Genomic DNA, 24,565 nt, shown 5'->3' with positions numbered 1-24,565 from the left:
TCCGATATCAAATTCTTCGATATCTTTGTGGGTTACTCGTTTTCAGATCGATTTTACTGTCTGCCCTTGCACAATTATATCTTCATTCAAGGCTAGAACATGATATAGATACCTTGCGAAGCTTAGGTAGCTAATAGGCCATGAACAATGAGACTGAGAAAAGTGCCAGGCGGTTTCTTTCAGTCCTATTTTCAATATTTTTGCGATTTTGAATACTTGGGTTAGTTTAAGGCTTGTAAAAGCCGGTTAGTGGCTAAGCCAAATTATGGCGTCTGGAACGAAACTGGACTGGAGTAAAACCAAAAAGAAAGCACAAAATGTGTTCTAATTTCAAGTTCCTTCTTTCAGACCGGTTCCTTATTATTAATATATTTTAAATTTTAACATAATTTGGTTATAAGGTCGGGTTCCTGACTGTTTCCTGACCGGTTCCTCACTAATTCATGAGTTCCTCCCTCTTCGCGAATTCTCAGCCTTTTAAAGTTTAGTTAGGCACGTTGAAATAGGCTGAGCTGACATAATTGGTTCAGCAATCTGCAAACTGGATATTTCTTTTATCTACCACATGTCTACCAACCTGTATACCTATCTGTTTTCCAACCCTTTTATTGTCCCATTTCGTACTTCGTATTTTAAAGAATTAGCGAAGAATTCGCAAGGAACTTACACAATAAATTACAACAATTTTTTCTAAACCTTTTTCCGTTCTTACTAGGTTTACTAAGCTTCTGTTCTGTTTCGGACGACCTACAGGAGTCTGATTTTATGAAATCTAGAATTTAAATGTGAAAGTTTTCGAGGAAATGAATTCTAATGTGATTTCCTCCCGCATAAAAGAGAGATGAAGTGAGGAAAGATATTCAGGATGACTTGCGTTGCACAGGTATACCTGTCCCGAGACCGTTTCTCTTTCGCAAAAAATGTCACTCTGCTTCTATTATGGGTGCTCGGAACTACTCATCCGTCCTTCCCAAACTTGGAAAACTTGAATCAAAGATTTTGTACATACATGCAGGAACACACCCAATCTAACCATCTTGAGAGATTCGCTCCACTCTAATATTTGCTCTCCATAAACACTCCTAACTAAGACCAGTCATGTTCCCACTATGTTCACAAAGTTCTTTTGTCTGTTAGCACGGTCTGTGAGCTGGATGCGTCTATAGGCTAGACACTGGTCCTTGTGCTCAGTTGAACTTCCTAGGATCCACGGCCCCTCCACATTTCCGATTGCCGTACTTCGAGAACTATGCCTAACTATTAAGCTTTGAAACCTCGGGTCAGGACCTTGAAACCAACAAAAATACAACCTATCATAGTTCTGGAAACCAAAACGCTTCCACGTCGAACGCAAGTTTTAACCTCTTATGATACCAACTCCACATTTTAGAGCTATTATGGGTATGCGCATAGGCAACAATCATAGCTATTCGGCTTGTGAGGCCCTTGTCAAGCTTTTGAAGTCCTCCAAATATTTCCCTAGATAGTGATAATCTTCATACCTAGAGCAAGCTTGCTAGGGCTGCAATGGACCGAGACCCGTCACGATATGGCTTTCAAGACGATATATCGATACTCCATAGCAAGCTTCTGAAGACAGAGTGCATTTTTTAGTGTATATATACTAGGCCTTATTCCCACCTCATTCTCAATAAAACATTCTTCACAAGCATCAAAACGACAGAGAAACATCTAGCTCTATACCATCGATATCTATATCCAATACATTCTTTCTCGTACAAACAAACCATTATTTATATACAAAGGCACCTTTCCAATATGAAGTTCACAGTATTTGCCATGTTACCTCTTCTTGTTACATCCGGCGTTGCTCGAAGATGTGCCAGCGTTGAAGTACCGGATGAATTAAGACAAGAAGCCGCTCGTTTCAAGGCTCTGAGAGCGAGCAGCCTTCGTGCCGCAAGCACAGGGACTGATGCTCTTTGCAAGTCCGGCGGATACAATGACCCCACAACTCGGACACAGAGGATCAAGCTCTATATTCATAACATCTATATCAATCGGACCGCTCCAGGTGGATACATCCCAAATTCCGACATGGAAAAACAGGTACCTTTGAATTCGACAGTTATTTCTAGGTACCAGCGTTTTGTGCTAACTCGAAATATAATCAGGCCAAAGTTTTGAACGAGCATTATGCTCAGGCTGGTATCTACTTCGACCTTCGCAGGGTCACTCAACCAAGAACGCCACTTGGGCAACCTGTGAGAGAGATACTCCAATTGAACAAGATATGAAGCGCGCTATTCGAAAGAGTGACTACGGTGACATGAATTTGTACTTCCGCCCACTTCAAGGATGGCTTGGTAAGTACATTGACCGTTAAATATTCCTTTACTAAAATCAGGATTATATACTAACAGGTACTTAGGATGGTGCACATACCCAAAGGATGTTGTCCGTGGCTCAGACGGCTACTGGAAGCACGGATGCGACGTCCTCCAGTCTACAGTTCCTGGTGGAACCACCTTCCCCTACAATGAAGGAAAGACATCAACCCACGGAATTGGTCATTGGTTGGGACTTCTTCACGCTTTCCAGGACGGCTGCGACGGTGGTGACTTGATTGACGATACCCCTGCCGAGGGAATCCCAACAGACGGCCGCCCAGTTGGAAAGGGCACTTGCGTCGGACCTGCATATCCAGGTGTTGACCCAATCCACAACTTCATGGATTATTCTGATGAGTAAGTTCCGAACAAAACTTCGAAATTTGTCTTCACCAGAAGCACTAGCTAATCTTTTCTTTTCAGTGCTTGCTTGAACCAATTCGCTCCTGGCCAGACTGTCAGAATCTATCAGACTTGGGATAGATACCGTGCCCCATGGAAGTCTAATTCTACCTATGCCGGCTACTAATTTGGGTTTATAGCTGGCCTTGCTTTCTAGCATCTGCATTGTCAGTGTATTAATCTGTTAGCTATTTCTTGCATGATAGCGTTTCGGATAGCATTTCGTGGAGTCGATGTGTTAGGATTTTTTGATTGTCTGATGAAAATTTGTATTTAGATTTGTGTTTAGACTGGGTTTTCAATATATAGAATATATGTATAGGTTCAATATTCATTTTTCAAATCTTTCATCGTGATATCGTAATTAGTATCGAAGCTATTTGCATTTTTGTAGGATTAAGAGAATAGCTGTATAGGCCATCGAACTCAACGTATCGATACCACTTAGGTCCTTACTTGGCTCCTTAAGTCATTTCGCTCTTAATATAAAGACTATCCCCAACTGCTAAGATCTGAAGGGGAATTCGCAGTCGGGTGAACGTGCGGCGCAAGACGAAATCTCTGTTTAGTAGCTAGGTAGTAGTTTGCATAATTTACCAGCGTGCAACGTTACACAAAAACTTGCTGATCCATTGATTCGACACGGGGTGTGTATTCAAATATTCAAGTATGTAATGTACGCGTACGTAAGATGCACCAAAGTCTACATAGATCGGATAACAGCCAGCGCTTCTATAAACTGAGTAGGCTTACCCGGATCTTGGGAAAACCTAGGATTGGGAGCGCAGCTAGTATGTTACAGAAGACTCAGGCTAAATTTAGTTAAATTTCTGAGGCCATTATCGCCGACAGAACTTCGCATCCCTGTAGCGGTTTCACTACAACATCTCAAAAACTGTTACACAAAATGCTCCGAGAATTGAAATTAGAACCAAAGGTACCTCAAACTATCGGAACGAATAGTAAATTGTTAGATTTCTCTTGTCAGAAGAAACTAAAGGCGGATTTACATATCCTAGATATGGGCAATGGTACCTTATGAGCAGCGTCTGGCTTATCATTAAAATTCGAACCCGAGGAACCGGTGGAATCAGTATCCGACCTCCTAGTGGAGGTGGGTATTGACCTAGTCGGCCGAGGAGACTGTTTGAATCGATGCGAGTAAAATTAGTAATCCGAAGTATGTCAAAACATCTTTGCATCGACATCCAACAAAGTCATGCCAGCCTACGTATGAGACGAGGACACGTAGATGTATGTATCTAAGGGAATACGAACTGGAACGCCATTATCTCCGCCGCCGCCCCCAGATCCACCGCCCAAAGAACCGTCAGGATACAAAGCCCTCACATCGCCATTGCGGGAACACAGAAACTGGAGGCTTGATATAGAATATACCATTTCGGGCCAAAATTCGGTGGCATAGGAATAGCATTGCTGTGCACTCCTGTCTCTCGAGGCACCAATGAACCTCGTATTCGAATCGTAGCAAAAATAGCTCGCTTTTTCCACATTGTCGCCGGTTATAAACTGATTCCATCGAGAACAGGATTGGACGACGCTCCATGCTGCAGAGCATATAGCATTCCCTTCTGTCATTTCCTGTCTTACATCTCCTTGGTTCGAGCAGTACCCCACCATTGACCATATTGCAGTCGCTAAGGAGGTATCGGCCGCTTGTGCATAGCTAAAACAGCTCGTATAAAGCCCGTCAAATATATCTGGCCGATAGTTGTTGGAGCTGTAGCATGCGCATACTGCTAATTGCGAGGGCCCCCTGCCTTTGTTGTAGCCCTGGACCGAGCAGTATGATTGAACCGAGCTAGCATAACTACACGCAGTATAACCAGCACTGAGCGTCGCGCGGATGTCGCCTGCAGATCTACACATCCCTAGAAAAGTCGCGAACCCGGATCGAAATGCGGGATCCGTCCCGGCATAGTTGTAACATTGCGAAATGTAACCGTCTACCTCACCAGGGTTGTATTGCGTCTGTGGGTAACACGCGCAATAAGGAAGCCCAGAAACCCCTCCCACTTTAAAGTACCCATTATCGGAACATTGTTTAAAAATGGTTGACACCCATTGGCACGCGTACTGACCAGGTTGCTGGCGTGGAAAGAGTCCTCTGGCAAACTTTATGTTGGGCGCGGCGGTGATTGACGCAGGCAAGGAGTCGAGAGGCTGTTCGACATTGTTTGTTGCGTCAACGTAAAGGAATTGTGAGAGGAGAAGCCAAGCAATAAAAATGCAGTCCATTTCTCTCCAAAAATATACCTGCACATGCACACCAGGCGTAGAACGATTGCAGGAAGGCTGAAAGAAAAGCATAGAAGCGGTGTCGTGCATCGCTTTTAAGGGCGCTCATGTGCTGGCAATCAAGGCACCCCTACCGCATTGTGCCAATGTGCATTCGGCAAACCTGGAGAATCATAACGTTATCGTAACCGGGATTTAGAGCTTGGTACAATGGTGTTGAAACTTGGGTTAAAGCTCGTACGTGAATATTCGAATAATGAATGGCCTATTAATATATTAGATATATCTATCTAGGAGCTGTAAATTTTATATAAGCTTATTGACTGAGATGTCAGCAAGAGGGCTTCGGTCTGAAAGTTCGGTTGGCGGGGTTGATTTAGAGAAACATGCTAACACTTTTAGGAAAGGATCGGTTCAGAATATCGACATTGCAGTATAGGTGGCGTGCATGGTTTATGCAGCCCTCGTTTGGTGTGTACCAGTGCTTGACTTTGGGACCAAAGTTACGGTGTTGTAAATGTGATTTAAAAAGGTTCCATGTAGAAATGAGTCTCCATCAGATCAAGGTCAGGGAAACACACAATCGTGGCCACGACCACATTAAAGCAGCTGCATGAGCAATCAAGGCCAAGGTGAGAACAAATTGTCGCTTATCTGAGCGGCGAAGACCCTCAGCCTGATTGGATCCTTTATTCCGATCTATAGTACCAATACCTCGTTTTTGGCTAACCGCATGACCATTTGTTATTAATGCAATGAAACCACTTTAAACTTTGAAGAGGTCGATCGGCATCTGTCTTCGAAGGGCCGTTAACATATGTGGCCCTACCCAGTAGTTTCTAAGTCCCAGCTAAGTTATACAAGGTAACTAGGTGATCTAGACACAACAGGGTTCCCGAGCATAGCTTAATACATATAGTCTCAAGATGAAAGCGTCGATGCGAAAGTAGATCCGAGTTTTGCAACCAGTCCTAGGCCTACTCTATCTCTGGGTTAACTTTGAGACTAACTCGCCAATGAATACAAGTACAAGTACATGAAATAAATTTCGAAAATTTGCCAAGATATCAAGAAGACTGCATTGCCCTGCGTTGGCATTCGACAATACATAGAATGGCTTGACCAGCACCCCTGTTAATTTGTTAGGCACTACACGATGAAGCATAAATTTGAAATCGCATATCGACGAGGTGGAATTTATAACGAGATGTAGATGTACACGTTTTTCTCCACTTAAAAAAAAAAAAAAAAAAAAAAAAAAGCGATAGCTAGCGAATAGGTTACGACTAAGGAGGCAAGTGAGCAAGCTAAGCTCGAGCTAGTTCCCGTCCGAGGGATGTCCAAGCCTGGAGATTAAATTTTGTTTGGACAACCTGTTTCGGATTACGCACATTCTTAAGATCGAGTTTGCTCGATCCCCACTGGTAGCCTAGCACCAGTACTAGTATATATCCTCCAAGTCATGATCTCTAGATGGAGACAAGACAATATACCACCCATTAAGGCTTCTTCTCTAGCGATCACACCACTTCACGTGCACCATGATACAACCACAAAGCTTGCCTGATCCTGAGCTCTCCGAGAGCCAGCCTCTCCTTCGTGGGGATGGGTTTAATTCAGACGAAATCGTCTACCATTCCACGCCCGAACCAGAATCAGCTGTGATTAAGAATCGAGAGGATGAGCTGTCTCGGAGCATAGAGGATGATCAAGAAGACGAAGGGTCTGTTAGAGAAGTACCATCAGGTTTCTGGGGAATAGTTGCTTGTCTTCTAATTGGTAAACCTCTTCGATTGATGATATTATTACATTATGAACCTACATATAGGGCATGCAATTGACAGATTCCTAGGGGTTATTGTTGCGAATATCGACACTTCGCTAGTCATGGCAACATTCGGACAGATTGGAAGCGAGTTTGACAGACTCGATGATGCTGTACGTTAATTTCTCACCCAGATCTTGATATCTTAAGGGACTTGATCTCACAAAAATTCACAGAATTGGATGATAGTTGGATATCAGCTCGGGGTACTAGCGACCCAACCGATGGTCAGTACCGCAGCGTAGCGCTGCGAACCCACCTGCCTCGCCTTCCAAGCGAATAACTGACCAATTGCGTGACCAGTACGGAAAATTGAGCGACATCTTTGGCCGAAAGGCCCTCTTGCTTATTTCCTATGGACTATTTGCTGTGGGGTGCCTTTGGATGTAAGTGCTTCGCCTTGTTCTCCATTTTTTAGTTATTTAAAACACTAGATCCTAAATAATAATACTATATAGCGGTACATCGACAAAGTTTTGGCATCTCATCGCCGGCAGGGTCATCTCGGGCATAGGAGGCGGTGGGATGACGTAAGAAATAAAATAAACTCTTTAGCAATTGTACTGCACTAACTCACAAACAATTCGCTTAAGTTCTGTTGTTTCGATTCTACTCAATGGTAAGATTACGAGAATGTCATTAGGGGGAACGTAGATCAACCGATGCTAACCTGTGGTGTATCTTGCCATTCATAGATCTCGTCCCCCTTCGTGACTTAGCAGCTTGGAGAAGCTATGTCTATATTGCAGCAACCCTCGGAAGATCCTGTGGAGCACCACTCGGTGGCTTCATGGTTGACACCATTGGTTGGAGATGGTATAAACATCTCTAGAGTAAAAAGCCTAGATATGACATGAGCTTGAGGGGGCTAACTTAAAGTATTAGGTCGTTCCTGGGCCAAATTCCACTAGCAGTCCTTGCAATCGTCATGGTATCTGTTAAGTTGAATATCGCTCATAAGGGGAAACAGCGGAAGACCGGAAACTTTCTCCAACGCTTTCAAAGAATAGACTTTGTAGGCGCAATGAGTCTTGCAGCCTCACTGAGTTTGTTTCTCGTGTTCCTGGATGAAGCTGGAAAAAGGATGTTTTTAACGAATAGCTTGCTTACTGGTTCTGGTATTGGGTCGCTCGTTTTCGGTGTGGTTTTCTTCTACGTGGAGGCATACGTTGCGAAGGAACCCATACTATCGCTGCAAATTCTTACGCAACGTGACGTTCCCTCCGTATATTCGACGCTCGGGCTTACAACTGGAAGTCAGATTTCGGTAAGCTCTCAACTAAGAATACATTTAATATTTGTGTTATTCTATTCAAAGGCGTACTGATGATCTTCTATATTTCGTATCCACAATATCTATATACTTCGTGATAACCCTTGGAGTGTCGAACGCAGATGCATCAGCTAGAATAGTGTTTGGAAATGTTGCTCATGCAATGGGAGGCCTTATGGCTGGAATTTTGATTCGACGGTAAGTTCCAAATTCAATCCTCCAACCAACTGCCTACGTTTCTGGCCGTTTAGCTATACAAATGCACTGATACTGATGGCGGCGAGTATTAGAACTGGCCGGTATAAACGGTACCTCGTTATAGCTATGTCTATTTCCACTGTCGCATTACTTCTCGTGACAATCCGCTGGCGAGGAAACACAAATATCTTTGAAACTGCATACATCGCCCCCGCAGGTTTCGGCGTTGGAATGATCAACACTGCAGCATTTATTGCTTTGTCAGCCAGTGTCGAACAAAAGGATCAAGCGATGGCGACATCTGGATTTTATCTCAGCGATAACCTTGGATTCGTTGCTGTTAGCAGCCTTGGGAACGCGGTGCTTCAGACAGCGCTGGCAAAAAGGCTGGATGTAAGGTTGGATGGGGTTACGAACAAGCAAGAGGTGAGTTGCCCCGTCTAGTTAGCCATTACTATCCTTCCCACAGCGAGAAATTGTTCACGTATCATGTAAGATTGATATATCAAACTTAACAGGTTATTCGCGACGTTATGGTAAGTATTAGAAACATCAAGAACTTGGATCTAGCAATTCGCGGCCAGGCAATCAAAGCATTTGTAGAGGCGTTACAATGGAACCATGGTTCGTTTCCAAAATTTAAACCCCGTTCGTTCATTAAGGACGATGTTTTAACAATGCTCTTTCGCAATATTATAGGTTTATCTACAGCTATCTACGCTATCTCGCTGTTCATTGTCACCGTCTTTCTCCGGGAATACAGCCTTGATAGTCGATAATATCTTGGAACGGGTTTTGAAATATGGGATTTCAAGAAGGCTTTTTAACAAAAACGCAGAAATCGTTAATTAAAAGACATAGAAATAAAATTTGGAAGATTATAATGCAATAGCCAGCCTAGCAAGTTAACCACGACTAAAGAATAAAAAGGTTTAAGTCTTATTCCAAGAACAGGTCCTACAAAAATTTCAAAGCATGTGTTGTAATTGTGTCTTTGTGGGATCTTGGCGTGGCTATGCTCCCCGATCTCTCGTCGTTATCGCTCGATCCAACTACACCAAATCATTAAGTCCAGTCGGTTCCAAGTGGAGGTTGTTGGCCAGTTATTTAATTCACAGGTTTAACCCGGTATTTGGACAAGAGATATAATCGGTGGCGATTTTTCTCCATCGATTAGCCTCCAGCTCGAGAGCGAGCCTGAGTCTAGAAACATATACATTAATATTACTAAGCTAAGCTAAGCTAACACCCTGCATATTACAGTACCTCGCGTCAATTGATTAGAAAACATCCTTCTTTGCCCAGCTAGTGAAATGGTAAACAAAATGAGCACTCTCTTGCTAGTAGCCCTCCTCGCGAGTGCCTGTGCCACTCAATACGGCCAATCCCTCGACGACCTCCCTAAGATAGTCGACAATTCCACCGCCGCGTCTTCAGTAGAAAAATATGTTCTCCCGCCACTTCCTTATGAATACGAGGCTCTGGAGCCCCATATCTCCGCTCAAATAATGAAATTACACCATCAAGCTCACCATCAAGCTTACGTCAACAACCTGAATCGGGCACTGGTTGAATTGAAGGAGATGCAGGGAAAAGAAGAGATGACAACCAAGGACAAGATTGAAGTCTTGGAGGAGACAATTCATTTTAATCGAGGGGGGCATATTAACCACTCCTTATTCTGGAAAGGCCTAGCGCCGGTGTGTAGTGCATATCTTGTCTCTATTTTCAGAGTGGCATAACGTGAATTCGCGAATTATTTTCTCCGAAATGAAGACACCGTTGCTGATTGAAGTGCATAATAGGCCGGATCACCGCAAACCAGTCTTCAAGGCGACCTGGAGAAAGCGATCGTTGCAAAATGGGGGAGTGCGGATGAATTCAGCACTGCACTGTTTAGGACAATTCTCGGGAGAGTAAGAGGAAGCGGCTGGGGTATGTTGTCGATATTGCTGCTTTCGATATATTCGGAACTGACACGTCCCATAATGTTCTGATGTGAATAGGTTGGCTTGTTTGCAATGTCGATACGCGGGAGCTTTTATTTGCGACGACAAGAGTATGTAAACTCAGTTCTAATGTTTATGATGTCTTGATGGGCGAACGGTTGTTAGACTAAAGCTAACTGGTGTACCTTTGTAGGACCAGGACCCAATTTCTCTTCCCCAGCTGGTAATCCTCGGAATCGACATGTGGGAACACGCATACTATCTGCAGGTATGCCCAACCCCAGCCTCTGAAATCCATGATAGTAAGATGATAACGATTGTCGCATGTAGTACTATAATAACAAGCAGAGCTATCTGAAGGCGATATGGGCCGTTTTAAACTGGAAGGAAGCTAACGAAAGATATGCTTCCTGTCTGAAGCACACTTCTATTTCTTCCTAAAAAAGCTAGAAATTCCAAGCTTCGATGTACGTTCGGGGGTGCTTTTTTGGGCATTGAGGCTCTTCCTTCGCATAGCTATTTCATAATCTCTCTGCACTTGAAGAAAGCGTTCTATAACCCTTGGGTCAATGCCACTGAAGTCGATTTCGGAGCTATCACTGCATATGCTCAACGGTCTCTCAGAGTAAATTATTGAGCGCGAGCCTTTGTTGTCTTTGTTTTCCAAATGGTCGTTCATGTTGATGTTTGTGTTCGAGAAATACTATAGTGCTCGTTCTAAGAATGTGTAAAAGATGGAGAAATGACCAAAATTTTGTTTTCGCGTAGATGATAGAAGATATATTCTAGGTTAATTTGCGAGTATACAATCTTAATCATGTTGGGCAGGTTCTTTAGTTCCCTATTATATAAATTTCCAAGCTCACGCCCTTGAAGCACATACCAAACTGACCCGTCCAATCATGAATTTTGGCCAAACCCTGCCGTCACAGAAGAATCATGCGAGTTTAACTAGCCCTCCGCGATGCCGGTCCACATAGATACGAGGGATGCATCGACGTTTCCCACCTGCCGGGAAGATTTTCGGAGAAACGCCGGCATAAAGGAGGATCCGAGAAAGCGTTGACTAATGTGTTGAGGGCCGGTGCAGCGCTATAGGCTCCAGCTTTGCTGTGTATTTTACACGCAAATATGTAACCGTTATCACCCACGACGCTGAAAGCCAAAGGGGCTCCGGACAGTGTCCTCAAAAAGTAGGTGAAATATTTACTGGAACGACTCGGCGAGTTGCCTATCTGAGTCTCGGCCATTCTTCATACAACCAGGGACGGCATAAAAGAGCACGAGCGAGATAGCGAGCCTGGCCGCGGGCTTTGGAGCGGTACAAAATTTCACAGGTCTGCAAAAGAGAGATTGTATCTAGACTCTACATAATTAATAACTGGTAAGGGTCTACTGAAGCTTGTGATTGTCTTAACTGCCTGTGGAAATATAGCCTCGTTGGTGGGAATGCATGAATTATACTAATGGAAGCATTTTGGGAGAGTATGTCAACACACTTTCTCGTTAAAATACCACAAGGTGTTCGAATTCATGGCTTTGGGATTAATGCAGAGCGTTTAATAAGATCCTGAAAGGCCAAAACTTGCTAGCTCGTTGTTCAAGTAGGCTACAAGCTTTTTAGTCCAACTTGCATAAGAGATATCTGCGGCGTGTATGTATATGCAGACTCACATGTACAAAATATCAAATCTCCTACTAGCTTTCAAGACCGAGATTATGTTATTGTGCACCCCAATTTTGCTAACACGTTAACATGTTTTGTTATCTAGGTCACTAAATACTTCGCTAACCTGCATTGGAGCGTAGTTCCGAATTCTATTTAGGTTACTAGTGTAGTATGCATGATATCGCGATATTGAAAGATACTGAAGTATATGTCCTAGCTAGTTTAGCCTCGTGTTGATACCCCTGATCGATTAGATAATGATCGATATGCTCACCCCGCCCCAAGATTCCGATTTTCCATCTCAATAGATCCGTTGTTTTCTATATTTGTGGGAATAATACCGCCGTCCGGAACTTCTAGGACCAGGAATCAAGAGAGGCAACCCCAAATCCAAGTGCCGAGCTATACTGCATCCGATATAGCGATATCGATATGTACTGGTTCGGTCGTTTATGTTGATCACCGCCTGGTCTGCATTGACTCCCGGTTCGGTTCTCGGATCCCACGTTTTGATCAAGGTTAGGAAAGTGTATGAATTTGACGAAGCTGGCATCGGCGTTCGGAACATGAACTCTTTGGGCTCGTAGATCTTTCTTATCAACTTCCACCAATGGATGTGACCATTTTACGCCATAGATAGCAAGAATAGTTTGAATTGGAACTTTAACGACAAAATTCTTACTAAATCTAGAAGGTAGCTAAAATAGGATTACCAGTATACGTCGATAGAGCGGTTCCCACAAACCTCGCGACTCGTGGTCTCCAACAACCAGATTTTACCCGCGGCTGTTCGGCCAGAATCAATCCCCGCAAAACACAATTCCCACAAACCATAGTAATAAAAGTTGAACAGCCTGGTAAATTAGTCCGGAACTTCCCATATCCTTGGGGCTGCTATTTGATTGACGGAAAAACTCACCACTGTCCGATGACGCGCAACAAGCGTACACCTGCAAGGAACAAGCAACCTTGGTTCTATTCGCTTGAGCTAAACCGACTTGGCAGGGCATACCTTGGCTAGTTCTTGTTGCCAGCCAAAAATCTCAGCAGAGGCTTTGCCTTTTTACCCTTTTCAGCCATCCGAATTTGCGGGTCCAACTTCTAACGTGCATGAGCATTCGCCGCGTGATGGTTATGTCTGGGACTGTGGGGTCAACTAGTATCGCTTTCGCTGACTGAAGGAACAACCGCTACATGTTTCGCCGTAAACTGTGTTGATCTGGATTTTCCCCGGATAAATCTTAAAGACCTGGAGAAACACATCTGGAGGACCATGAGATCCCGGTCCGGGGTAAGGAGGCTCGAGAGTTTCTGTAGATACTGCTTCAAGAGACTGTCGCAAAAAAGATGTTTTTATAAATAACTGTGCTGCCGACTATCCTTAGATTTTTGTTCACTGTCAACCCAGCGCACTTGGATTCGAACTAAAGGCCGCAGAATAACGATACACAATGAGATTGCTCGGACTCGTCGTAGCTGCTCTTGCGGCCCTCCCCGAGGTTGTTGAATGCGCCGGCGGTCGTGTCCACCACGCCAAAGACGGTTCGGTTATCGGAACCACTGCCCCACGTCCAACTCTCAAACCCAAGCCATTGACGACTGGCAAGCAATTCATTAAGTCTGAAAGACGAAAGCGTACCTGCTTCGTCGACGCACTTGGGAATGGCCGAGATGATGCGCCTCAGATTCTCGCTGCTTTGCATAAGTGTAACGGCAATGGCACAGTCGCTCTACTTTCTCCATTGTATACGATTGCTACGCCGCTGGATCTGACATTCCTTAATGGAATCGACATCGACATTCAAGGAACTTTGAAATTCACACCGGATACCGACTTCTGGCAGGCTAACAGTTTCAAATACACCTTCCAAAACTCTTCATCCTTCTGGCAAATTGGAGGTACAGATGTCAACATTTTCGGTTCTGGAAAGGGTACAATCGACGGATCTGGTCAAGCTTGGTATGGGCCCCCCAGCCGCGTTTTGCACGGGTTTTGATTTGCAGAGAGCTAACATGCCTTCAAAACCTTAGGTACGATCTTTATGCTCAGGATCCACTCATTCTTCGACCAATTCTTATCGCCTATAAGGATTTACATGGAGCCACTATCAGCGGCTTGAAGCTCAGATATAGCCCTCAATGGTACCAAATTGTTATCGACAGCAGTAATATCATCTTCGATGGCATTGATATCTTCGGTGGGTCTATCAGCAAAAACCCCGCCAAGAACACCGATGGATGGGATACCTGTAAGTTATTTATCACTGTCAAAAAGGTAACGGCTTCAAGACTAACACCGTTTCAGACCGCTCCGACAACATTGTTATCCAGAACTCCCACATAGACAATGGTGACGACTGCGTTTCTTTCAAGCCAAACTCTACCAACATGGTCGTTCAGGGCCTCTTCTGCAATGGTTCCCATGGTATCTCCGTTGGTTCTCTTGGTCAATACTACAAAGTTTACGACTTGGTTGAAGATGTTTACGTCTACAATATCACCATGATCAATGCCTCTGATATGGCTAGAATTAAGGTCTGGCCTGGTATTCAGAGCGCCTTGAGCGTCGACCTCCAAGGTGGTGGCGGTATTGGATTGGTCAACAATATTGTATGTTCTAGTCAACTTTTGAGACAAGGGAATTGAAAGGGAGAATATTGGTTTGCTAACTGATTCCACAGACATACGACAATATGCAAATTTCCAATGTCGATTACGGTATTGAGCTTACTCAATGCTACGGCCAAAAGAACTTAACTCTTTGCAACGAATACCCATCCACCCTTGAGATTAAGAACGTGGTTTTCAAGAATATGTGGGGTACCGCCAGCAAGAAGTACGACCCAACTGTCGGCACACTTGTGTGCAGCAGCCCAGCTGTAAGTCAATATATTCTATCTATATTTGAAGCAGGTAGTATCATTTGAACTTTGCTCACCATGTTCTCTAATCCTAGGTTTGTCACAACATTGTCGCCAAGAACATTAATGTTGTTCCACCAAGCGGCAAGGCACCAAAGTATACCTGCACCAATATGGACAGGACCCTTCTCGAACTTCCTTGCGCTTAAGAGTTGGATTGCAATAGTTGTATACGAGTAGCCTAAGGTATAGAAACATAGGCTATGATTGATGATATGTATATGTATAAAGATAATGAAATGATTTCTCGATGACATTAACAATGATATCTCCACGCTATGTGGCAAGCCATCTGCAATAGTTCAGGGGGTATATTCTACGAGTACATGTGGGTATCTTTTGCTCACAATACAAACTCCTGGGTATCTTTCCTCAATTTGCGGCGCAACAGGCCCTTTTACAAAGCATGAACAAGATCCTGGAAACCGTCGAAGGCCTCTTCACCACTTGGGACGATCTGGTTTGCTGGAAGGACAAAGCCATATCGACCGGTATCTCTCAGCTCAACAGAGTATGAGTGGGTAATGTTCAAGGCTCCATAAGTGTAATCAGTCGAATCACCGGTGGTAGGGTAGATCGTAGTGCAAGATGGCCCGTAGGTGAACGAAGTCTTGTATCGTCTGCGCATACCGGCTTCCCAGACTGTGATGATAAGTTAGCTATTGATATTTCTCAAGATATTACTAATATAATTGTGGATTTGTTTCTTACTCTTCATGACGCGCAAGTGCTCTTTCTCATCTGGTGCAGGGGTGTTGCAAGTGTATCCCCATGGTGACAAGATCAACTGGGAATAAGAGTGGTAATCAATGAATAGCTTCACACCCACTGTATCGACTAAGTTTTTAAGGAATGCTGAGAGTCCCTTGTATTCGGCTGTGTCACCAGCACCAAGACCCTTGAAATCTTGAGCGCATGGGTTTGTCGAGGCACCTCCGGAAGAGCTCCACTTATAGTCCCAGTTTCTATTGACATCAGTTCCAATGCAGGAGTTGGAGCTGAGTCTTAAGCGGTTCTTTCGCCACATTCTGTCTGTGGTTTGGCTGTAGACGAACCCGTCTGGGTTGACTACCGGGAAAATGAAGTAGTCATAGCCGTCAAGCATCGAAGAGACCGCCGCAGTTGCATTGCTGGCGGTGCCTTGGAGAAGTTTAGTGGCAAAGTATTCAGTAACTTTGGAGGTAATCCATTCTCGCGCATGGACATTGCTGTGGAGCACAATAGCAGTCTTGCCCTTCTGCTTGCCCCAGATGTGAATCCCAACAATCTCTCTACCTTCTGTAGATTGTCCCGAAACCACGATTTCTGCGTTGTTTGGGTACGAGGTGGCGAGGTTATAAAGATAGGTTTGGTGATAACCGTATGCGTGGTACGCTGTGAACCAGTTTGGATCTGGGCCTTAAGGAGCACGCAAGGCCTATTAGTTTCCTATTTGGTACGGGGAGCTTGACGGGGATATAAACCTACTATCAGCTTGGAGGGATCTGCGGGTAGAAGCCAATGAAACAGTGACTGGGGACTCGGCTTCAATTGAGGCTCCAAGATCTTCATGCATGACCTCAATTTTCAAGCCGGCCTTCTTCGAAATCCTATCAAACTCCGATTGTGCACTTGGTGGAATAGCCACGTCAACATGGCTATTAACATTATAACCGTGGGTCCAGGTATCAAGATATAGATTGTCAACAAGCGACTTAATGACAGCGATATCTTCCTCAGTGTGTGTTTGTAGACGAACAACACGAGTACCGCTGTGGCTAACTTTTTTGACGGATGCAACAGGCGAGGCTGCAACGGCGCCTGTGAATGCAAGGATAGCTAAGATCTGTTTCTTGGAGAAGTGCATTTTGAATTGAAAATTATTTTGGCGAGGAACCAAACTTTCGAAGAGATATCTGGTGAGGAGCTGATCTGCGACGGTCACGGTTTCAAAAGTTGGGCGGAATAGCCCAAGTTATATAGATCCCAAGAGCTTCAGTCTAGAAGGAACACTTAGACTCTCCACTATATTGGCTTTGGGCGCCAATTGAAGAGATTAAAGTTAGTCTATCTACCAAGACTTGTGAAACCATTCTAACGATCAGTTGTCTCGCCGAAAGAGGGAAGCTGCATTGTGCCGCCGACGTACCACTTGGTAATGGGCTGCATATATACTTTCGCCGTAGGACCGAAAGAGGCAAGTTAGAACGTCGAAGCCCGTATCAGTGCACCGTTCCTTGTGGCCTTGGGTCAGGGGAATAGTTAGCCAACAAGGGCCGCTCTGTCAACACACGGAAAATACCGGTCAGTGCGGTTGGAGATAACACAATTCGTTGAAAATCGAGTAGGTGAAACGCCGGCTCAATATATATCAGACTTTCCAAATTTTCATTATTAAAGATTTTACCCGTACTATATACAGGGAACTTACTTATTAGAGTCGTTATAACTGCAAAGATATTGCGGGATTCTCCACCTTGTGGGAAGATCGTTGTATGATCGGAAGCCAATCCGATTTACCTGCCGAAATGATACTAGGGCTCTGTGCCTCGAACGGATTGTCCTCCAAGTCGACGAGAGCGACAATGCAAGGCAACCACCAATCGAGGACTATAAGTATGCCCCGCTCAGGATTCGCCTACAAAGATCTGGGTCAAGTTCAACAGCTTTGTATTTGACAATTTCGAGAATATACCGACCCAGGCTTAAACTCTAGTGTCGAGACTGTCGGGAATTGTGTTGGGCTGCACGATCTACTATGCAACACCTGTCCTTGCTGAGGTCAGAGCTCGATACTGATATAATATAGAACATATCAAATTTAAATTTTACAGGGCTAAACTGCAATCCTTGTCAGTGCCTGCAGGAGATTTGATTCCTTTGCACTTTTCAAATGACACAGCTCTTAAGACCTATGACTGCAGGATACATCTGTATGTAATTATGACCCAAGTTTTGGCTCTCCGGCGGTCATATACCCTCCAGTACCTTACTTGAGATATGCAACAGCTCAACACACCACGAGGATAAACCCGGTCAGGAAGTTGATACCTAGGTAACCAACGGGTATCAAAAAGCTTGTCTGTTTTTCCAAGGCCTCCAACATTCGTATCCCGCCGTCTCCATTCTATAGCTGCACGATATCCAAGGATTGTCTTCAGTCCTTCCAGAAACAGGTATCGATGACATGCCGATCGGTATCTGCACCCGTTATTGAGCCATGAAATGACGTTTGAAGTCTACAAATTATGGTTATATTGTGGATAGCTGTTTCCTCTTTCATCCTAAAGAGATAGATGATGCTTTTATATATGTAATTGTGCATTCAAATCCCTATCGTACGGGTTTGGAATATCCGTATTCCGGCATCTCGACCGGTATACGTATGTAAGGGTGTGGCACAGGAACTTAATGAGAGAGGTAACTCAATCTCGTGTACGCATATTAACTAAGGGGCCGATTTACTTGGCCAGCGAACGTCATACAAAGAGTGTTGAAAAAGCCCTATTTTGGAAACCACTGAATGCGAATACCATTGACAGAACAATGCTACACAAAGCTTCACCTAGCTAGCACCCGGTTGCTACAGCTCTAAGGTAAGTTTCTCTCTTTTTTGCGAGCTTGACATTCAAGGCAGTGGAATTTAAACAATCTCGGGTGAGATTGTTGTGATTGTAAATTTTGTATATCGATATATTTCAGGCTAACATGCATGCCTTCATGAATGCCTAAGGAAATATGAATGAGGATACCGCAATATACCTACATTACGATCGTACGATATATATGTGTGTGTGAGTATTAATATCCCTCTATCGCGCTATAGCTACCCCGAGCTCTAGTCCACATACTAAACGGCAAGGTTGGATCCGTATGCATTATCATCTTATCATCCTGGCAAATAGCAACCATGGTGTATCTGGATGATAATGACCTTTTAATCAAACCTATGAGCGAAGGATATTTATATTAACTCTAGGCAAACTCAATCAGCTGAAGGTGCCATCTTTGTGCCTCTTTCCCTAAATAATGTGGAACTGGCCATCGGGTTAATGATATTAGAAACCAATTTATATTTTAGAACTAGCTCAAAGCTTCGCCCGAGAGCTAAAACTCAAGATTATATACAAAGACAGTCAAGAACAACCTGTATATCCCTCCCAGAAACACGCCTAGAAACTCAGCATTTATATCTCAGTAATGGTTGTTTGCTTGCGATTCAGGCTTATTGTGACCACAACACCTTCACCTTAGACGATGCCGGAGATGAAAGCACCGTTGTATTCAGCTGAGCTAGAGACGATGGAGAGGGAGAATGGATCATAATTCGCTTTAAAAGGAATGACCACGGCGGAAACTGCCTCAGCCTTTATGGGTCGGAAGGTAAGGTATAAAAACAGTCGTGACATAAAGGACTCTAGAATCTCGCTTTGATGGATGAATCTGTATTCCAATGATGATGGTTCCTGAGATGTTGGCTCCGTTACAGCCATCCTTTTATACAACCTTTGATACGTGAAGGCAAGCCTAAGAATGGCCTCCCCGCATTTGTGAAAATATCAGCTCGGCTTCTACTGTTATGCAAAAACTACAGTCTTGGCCAGAAAACCTTTTTCTCCGTTCAAGGATTCCTGATAGACACTAAAGAAGTTCCCGTCAACGGTTCAAAAACACAACACGAAGATGGGAGTTAGTGTGTTGCTATCGGTATGCGATATCGATGAAGAGAGGACGGGTGCCGAATCCAGGCCCGGAGGAGCCACACACTAACACCTCTAGAAGGAACTTTCCTAGAAATTTAGGGAGCCGCGCCTTATCCGTCATGCCTTGACAAAAATGGTGGTACAGATGAGATGACAGGGATCTTGATCACGAGCGGAACAAAAATTGGTAGATACTTTAGCACCGAATTGGACAACCTTGAATTCTAGGTCAAAGGAATATTCCCATGTAAAGAGCCCAATACGTCTAGGCTTGGCTCGACGGCATAAAAAGAGCCGTGCAGGCCTAGATTCAGAAGAAAAGCTTAAAAGATACATGGATGAACAGGTCAACAGAAATTTTATGCAAATACATCCGTAGCAAACCGTTCCTTCCCTAATCCTTCAAACCACTCTTCCACAACCTCGTCGCTAATTACTTCTCCCTCCTTTTCTTTTCCATCTTTGTAGATCTTCTTGCACATTTCCTTAACTCCGCTCCCGACTTCCCGGCTACCGCAGACAAAAATCTTTCCCTTGTCTGCAAAAAGCTTAATTGCATCTTCTCGGTCATGCCACAGTCGATTCTGAACATGTTTGCACCCTTCACTACGCTCACGAGCTTGGCTGTAAGCAAAGCGAACGTTAACCGCACCCATTTCGGACCATTCCTTGAGTTCATCGGGGTATAGGCTATCCTTTTCTGGATGCTTGCACCCGAAGAATAGTATGGCAGGTGCCAACTCCCGTCCAGCAGCTTTCTGAGCCGCTCGTTCCATAATGAAGCCACGGAACGGTGCGAGACCTGAGCCTGCAGCAATCATAATGATCGGGACAGCAGCAATATTCAATGGTAAGCTGAAGCCTCCATGGGAATTACGAATAGATACTTGCACCTTATCGCCTTTCTCCAGTGATGAAAGATAATTAGAGGCAACACCAAGATGCTTGCGGTCAGAATCCGCCAATGAGGGCTCATTGAGGACGCTGTAGGTCAATGTACAACTTCCTGGGCTAGAAAGCGGGGAAGAAGAAATTGAGTATTGGCGTATTCTCATTGGCGGGAGCATAGCAAGATAGTCTCCGATTGGAATTTGGATCGTAGGGTATTTTTCGAGGAAATCGAGAGCCGATATTCTAGGTTGTGAGACTTCATTTCCGAATCTACCCGCGTCGTTTGCAAGCTCCAGAATTTCATTTTTCGTTTTATCCTCGTCGCAATATTCAGCTATGGTGGTGAGATCGCGCTTTGTGGCCGGTTGCGACAATTCCACATATGAGGAAAGTAGCTCCCCAGCAGAGATAGTCGTATCGGTTGGGAGTGTAGTCGGCATCTCGGACGTAATTTTTAGCGCCGCATCCCACGGGAGGGAGAACCTCCTCATGGCTCGCTTTACAGCCGACTCATGATTCGTTGGAAGGACTGCAAGATAATCTCCTACTTTGTATGAATATTCGGTCGGCAACTTGATCTCAAGATGCCGTTTCTCTGGTACGTCCTCAGTCGTTAATTTCCTATTCTCAACTACCAAGCCAGTCTTCAAGTTCTGCCCAAGGACAGTCGGTCGGTTCTCCACGAATACAGACACCTTGAGACCTGATTTCGCTGTAGATTTAGCATTCACTGCATTTCCCAGAGAAGGCCAAAACTTCTCGTCGACCCAGTTACCGAAGTCTTGGAACATATCTCCAGCACCAGCATCCGCGGCTCCCCTTTCGCACAGTCGTTCGCCTCCCAGGTTCCCCAATAACTCGTCGCACTGTGTCGGGATACGCTGGTACGTTGTAGCCCAGTCGTGGTGACCACATCCAAAGACAGCAAACTTGACACCCTTTGCCTCTTCATTGTTGCAGGATTTAATCCATTCGTAGAAGTGAGTGGCGTTATCTGGAGGTTGTCCCTCGAAACTAGCTGTAATGATCACCAGTGGTCCATCCTTTGGTAGGTTGTTGGATGCAGCATCTAAGACTTCAACTTTGGCCTTATAGCCGCGAGCGGAAGCATCGAGTGCAAGGCGGTTGGCGAAGGCTTCGCAGGTTCCTGTGTTACTACCATAAAATATGTGCATAGGTCGTTTCGTGGACTCGTCTTCGTCGTTGGTGGCATTCTTCAGTCCTGCGTTTGTAACGTTTGTCTGGGCAGCATGTCCACCGCCTCCCAAGAAATGTTGAAGGGTAATTGCTGTTAGCCCATGTCGTAGTTTAGACTTTATACGAAAGTCCTTTGGTTTTATGGTAAGATTTTGCTTAATGGAAAGTTGGTATCCGGAGTCTGCCATGTAAAAGTCAAAGTTCTGGAAAAGAACTGCCATAACGATGAGCATCTCTTGCCAAGCGAATGGGCGTCCGATGCAGGCTCTCATCCCGTTTCCAAATGGTTTCCAGGCGTCCGGTGGTAGTTTGTTGAATGGCTCATCGAGCATTCGCTCTGGTTTGAATTCGTTCGCGTCCGACCCATAGACCGCTGGATCTTTGTGCATTTTCTTGATTAGCAAAAGAATCGACTGATCGCGTCCAACTTGATATTGGCCATTGATAAGAATTGGGTCCTCGTGGTTATCGAATGGATGCGGGCGGACTCCGATAGCAGTGATCGGAGAGCTTAACCGTAGCGTTTCGCGGAGGACAGCGTTAGTATATGGTAACTTCGCGAGATGCTCAAGATGGACCGGCTCTCGTCCAACAACCTGGTCGATTTCTTCTTGGAGCTTCTTATATGTCTGTGGATTCCTGAGCAGGTTATACATTGTGAAAGCAAGAGTCCCAGAAGTTGTTTCGTGGCCTGCATTGTTGGTTTTTATATGAGTCTAAGCATATTATTCTAACGGTGAGACGAAAGCTTACCAGCAATCAAGAATGTAATCATGTTATTGACAATCATTTCGTCCGTGAGCCCCCTCCCAGTCTGTGGGTCTTTACCATTGATCATGGCATTCAGTAAATCATTTTTATCCGACGGGTTCTCCCTCCTTTCTTTAAGAAGGTCATATGAAACACGCTTCATTAAATCAATATCCTTAAAGTACGCTTCGCTAGTACGAGTGGGAATCATGTTCATGGCAGGTAGCCGTCGACCACGGTTTCCGGATTCAATCAGAAACTCGGCCATGGCGTCAACAAATGGGTGTTGGTTTTGGGTATAGAAGGAATTGAAGCGGGCACCCATGGCACAAAGAGCGATAGTGTCGAGGGTCAGACGAGTAAAATCCTCTGAGGTATCAACAGAAGTGCCAGATGGAAGGCGTGCCCATTTTAACGCCAATTGGTTCGCTAGATCAGCCATTTCTACCAATTTGATATAGAATTTAGTTTTTTAGGTCCCCAAATCCCAATTTAGGTACCGAAAGATATGGGCACGCGGAGAACTCACCATCGAACATCCCTCGAATAGTCAGTGGCCCAAAGGCCGGTATCAAGATTCTATGCGCAATCCCCCAGTTCTCTTCCCCAGTATAAGCCGTAAACAAACCATCACCAACTCCATTTCGGACTTGTTCTAGACCTCCTGCGACTTGTTTCGCAAAACGTTTTTCGTCACAGCACTCGTGGATTAGTTCCCACGAACTGAGGACCAGAATATCCTTGCCTCCTAAATTAAGCTTATAGATTGGGCCTATTTTTTATAATATTTTAGTATCTATATGAATGACCAGACAAAATGGCACCAGAAAACTCACCATATTGATCGGCAAAACCTTCCAGCGTTTTTAGCGGTGTTACATGATCTATATCGAAGATATTCCCAACAAGAGGTAGACCCGGAGGGCCTGGAACTGGTTTGATAGCCTTCATCTTTTTGGAGATAGGGCACTCAACACCTTCCGGTGCATCTTTTGCGAACGGGCAAGTTTCAGACTGCCCGAATGAAGGCAGCCAGGAGGTGTATCCACCAATCTGTTGTGAATGAACTGGGCACTTCTCTGAGGACATGGCGCCTTTGTATTTTCGAATCAGTGAGGGCCACCGGATTGAACCTCAGGTAGGGCGAATGCTATAGTATAACCCGAGCTGCACGGAAACTACCCCAGCTTTCTGCTGTCGACTAGCTCGTGCAAGCTTGAATTGTGTTGGATGTCGGCGGCCGATAAATGCTTAGCCTAGCTTGTGAAGCTTAACTAATCCGGAGGCAACGAAAATGAATTGAGATATTAAATAGGTTAAAGAGGATGGCTATGGTGTAAAGCTGAAAACTAGCCGTTTAACAAGACACCTCAGTTATACTCTTCTGAATTGAGCTGATATCGATATTATCTTGGAGTTTTTTGATATGAATATTCGTCGAATGGTAATGCTGTGGTTGGCGAATGTGCGCTTCTAGAAATATCACAACTTCGAATTCAGGTTAGAGCTCAGGAAATGGAGAATTTATAAAATTTAATCCTAGGGGTAAACGTAGTCCTCAAAAATGTGAACGTCAAGGCCTGCGTAACGCAGGGATATCTTGTTCGGCGGTATCCTCCAATGTTGCTCCAAAGCCGACGCTTTCGGGATGTATCGATTGCCGTAGTCCCAACCGGAACAAGGAAACTCCTAATGTAGTATATGAATCCACACGCCGATTTGTGCCTCGGATTCGTACGAATTTTGGCCGAGTGTACTATATAACATTCTTGGGAGACCCCGGCACTTCCAAACACAAAAAATTCGTCAATGGCGAATGCTGCTTATGGGTTTAGGATTTTCGTCCAGTTTAAGCCGTTGGGCTTCTGTATACGACCAAGAGACTAGCGTAAGCCCATGCTAACATGTGCATATCTGGGGTAACGAGAAGCTAGCCAATGATATTTGCTTTGTTTCGCTGAATTCATGAAAGGAAATTGCAAGCGAGCAAAACTCGATATACGTATCGATACTTAGGTAAGTTTTTACTAAGTACCGGAGCTGAGCAGAATTCAGCAGCTATTCCATCCCCTCACATGGTTTCTGGAGTAAGTCAGGTCACAGTCGACATTGTATTTTATTCTGCAACACAATGTATCCGGCAGGAGGAGTTCTATTTACATGTATTCGGCTGAAAACACTGCGGCCATAAATACTCT

The 24,565-nt window shown here is 44.5% G+C and overlaps 7 protein-coding genes across 7 annotated transcripts; 4 read left to right on the top strand and 3 right to left on the bottom strand.

The window, feature by feature from the left end:
* Positions 1 to 1,779: 1,779 nt before the first annotated feature.
* On the top strand, positions 1,780 to 2,880 carry DFL_002099 (uncharacterized protein; the record flags this gene model as incomplete). The annotated part of the gene is made up of 5 exons (XM_067630836.1): positions 1,780 to 2,070; positions 2,136 to 2,225; positions 2,276 to 2,327; positions 2,393 to 2,708; positions 2,775 to 2,880. The coding sequence occupies 5 exons, from the start codon at positions 1,780 to 1,782 to the stop codon at positions 2,878 to 2,880; spliced, it is 855 nt and encodes a 284-aa protein (XP_067493440.1).
* Positions 2,881 to 3,631: 751 nt separating this feature from the next.
* On the bottom strand, positions 3,632 to 4,154 carry DFL_002098 (uncharacterized protein; the record flags this gene model as incomplete). The annotated part of the gene is made up of 3 exons (XM_067630835.1): positions 3,632 to 3,700; positions 3,789 to 3,896; positions 4,032 to 4,154. 3 exons carry the CDS (start codon positions 4,152 to 4,154, stop codon positions 3,632 to 3,634), a joined length of 300 nt encoding a protein of 99 aa, XP_067493439.1.
* Positions 4,155 to 6,553: 2,399 nt separating this feature from the next.
* DFL_002097 (uncharacterized protein) lies at positions 6,554 to 9,087 on the top strand (the record flags this gene model as incomplete). The annotated part of the gene is made up of 12 exons (XM_067630834.1): positions 6,554 to 6,791; positions 6,865 to 6,950; positions 7,014 to 7,064; positions 7,141 to 7,223; positions 7,296 to 7,367; positions 7,431 to 7,456; positions 7,533 to 7,653; positions 7,723 to 8,093; positions 8,233 to 8,308; positions 8,401 to 8,734; positions 8,827 to 8,932; positions 9,008 to 9,087. 12 exons carry the CDS (start codon positions 6,554 to 6,556, stop codon positions 9,085 to 9,087), a joined length of 1,644 nt encoding a protein of 547 aa, XP_067493438.1.
* Positions 9,088 to 9,633: 546 nt separating this feature from the next.
* On the top strand, positions 9,634 to 10,698 carry DFL_002096 (uncharacterized protein; the record flags this gene model as incomplete). Its single annotated transcript, XM_067630833.1, has 5 exons — positions 9,634 to 10,008; positions 10,114 to 10,243; positions 10,315 to 10,367; positions 10,451 to 10,525; positions 10,588 to 10,698. The coding sequence occupies 5 exons, from the start codon at positions 9,634 to 9,636 to the stop codon at positions 10,696 to 10,698; spliced, it is 744 nt and encodes a 247-aa protein (XP_067493437.1).
* Positions 10,699 to 13,377: 2,679 nt separating this feature from the next.
* On the top strand, positions 13,378 to 14,996 carry DFL_002095 (uncharacterized protein; the record flags this gene model as incomplete). Its single annotated transcript, XM_067630832.1, has 5 exons — positions 13,378 to 13,886; positions 13,958 to 14,175; positions 14,232 to 14,536; positions 14,608 to 14,805; positions 14,883 to 14,996. 5 exons carry the CDS (start codon positions 13,378 to 13,380, stop codon positions 14,994 to 14,996), a joined length of 1,344 nt encoding a protein of 447 aa, XP_067493436.1.
* Positions 14,997 to 15,244: 248 nt separating this feature from the next.
* DFL_002094 (uncharacterized protein) lies at positions 15,245 to 16,693 on the bottom strand (the record flags this gene model as incomplete). The annotated part of the gene is made up of 3 exons (XM_067630831.1): positions 15,245 to 15,489; positions 15,559 to 16,245; positions 16,315 to 16,693. 3 exons carry the CDS (start codon positions 16,691 to 16,693, stop codon positions 15,245 to 15,247), a joined length of 1,311 nt encoding a protein of 436 aa, XP_067493435.1.
* A 3,195-nt stretch (positions 16,694 to 19,888) lies between these two features.
* On the bottom strand, positions 19,889 to 23,456 carry DFL_002093 (uncharacterized protein; the record flags this gene model as incomplete). Its single annotated transcript, XM_067630830.1, has 4 exons — positions 19,889 to 22,308; positions 22,371 to 22,811; positions 22,897 to 23,139; positions 23,204 to 23,456. 4 exons carry the CDS (start codon positions 23,454 to 23,456, stop codon positions 19,889 to 19,891), a joined length of 3,357 nt encoding a protein of 1,118 aa, XP_067493434.1.
* Between the last annotated feature and the right edge of the window lie 1,109 nt (positions 23,457 to 24,565).

This window comes from Arthrobotrys flagrans, assembly GCF_004000055.1.
Source record: "Arthrobotrys flagrans strain CBS H-5679 chromosome Unknown unitig_3, whole genome shotgun sequence".
In the NCBI taxonomy this organism is placed as follows: domain Eukaryota; kingdom Fungi; phylum Ascomycota; class Orbiliomycetes; order Orbiliales; family Orbiliaceae; genus Arthrobotrys; species Arthrobotrys flagrans.
This window is presented reverse-complemented; position numbering and strand designations above follow the sequence as displayed.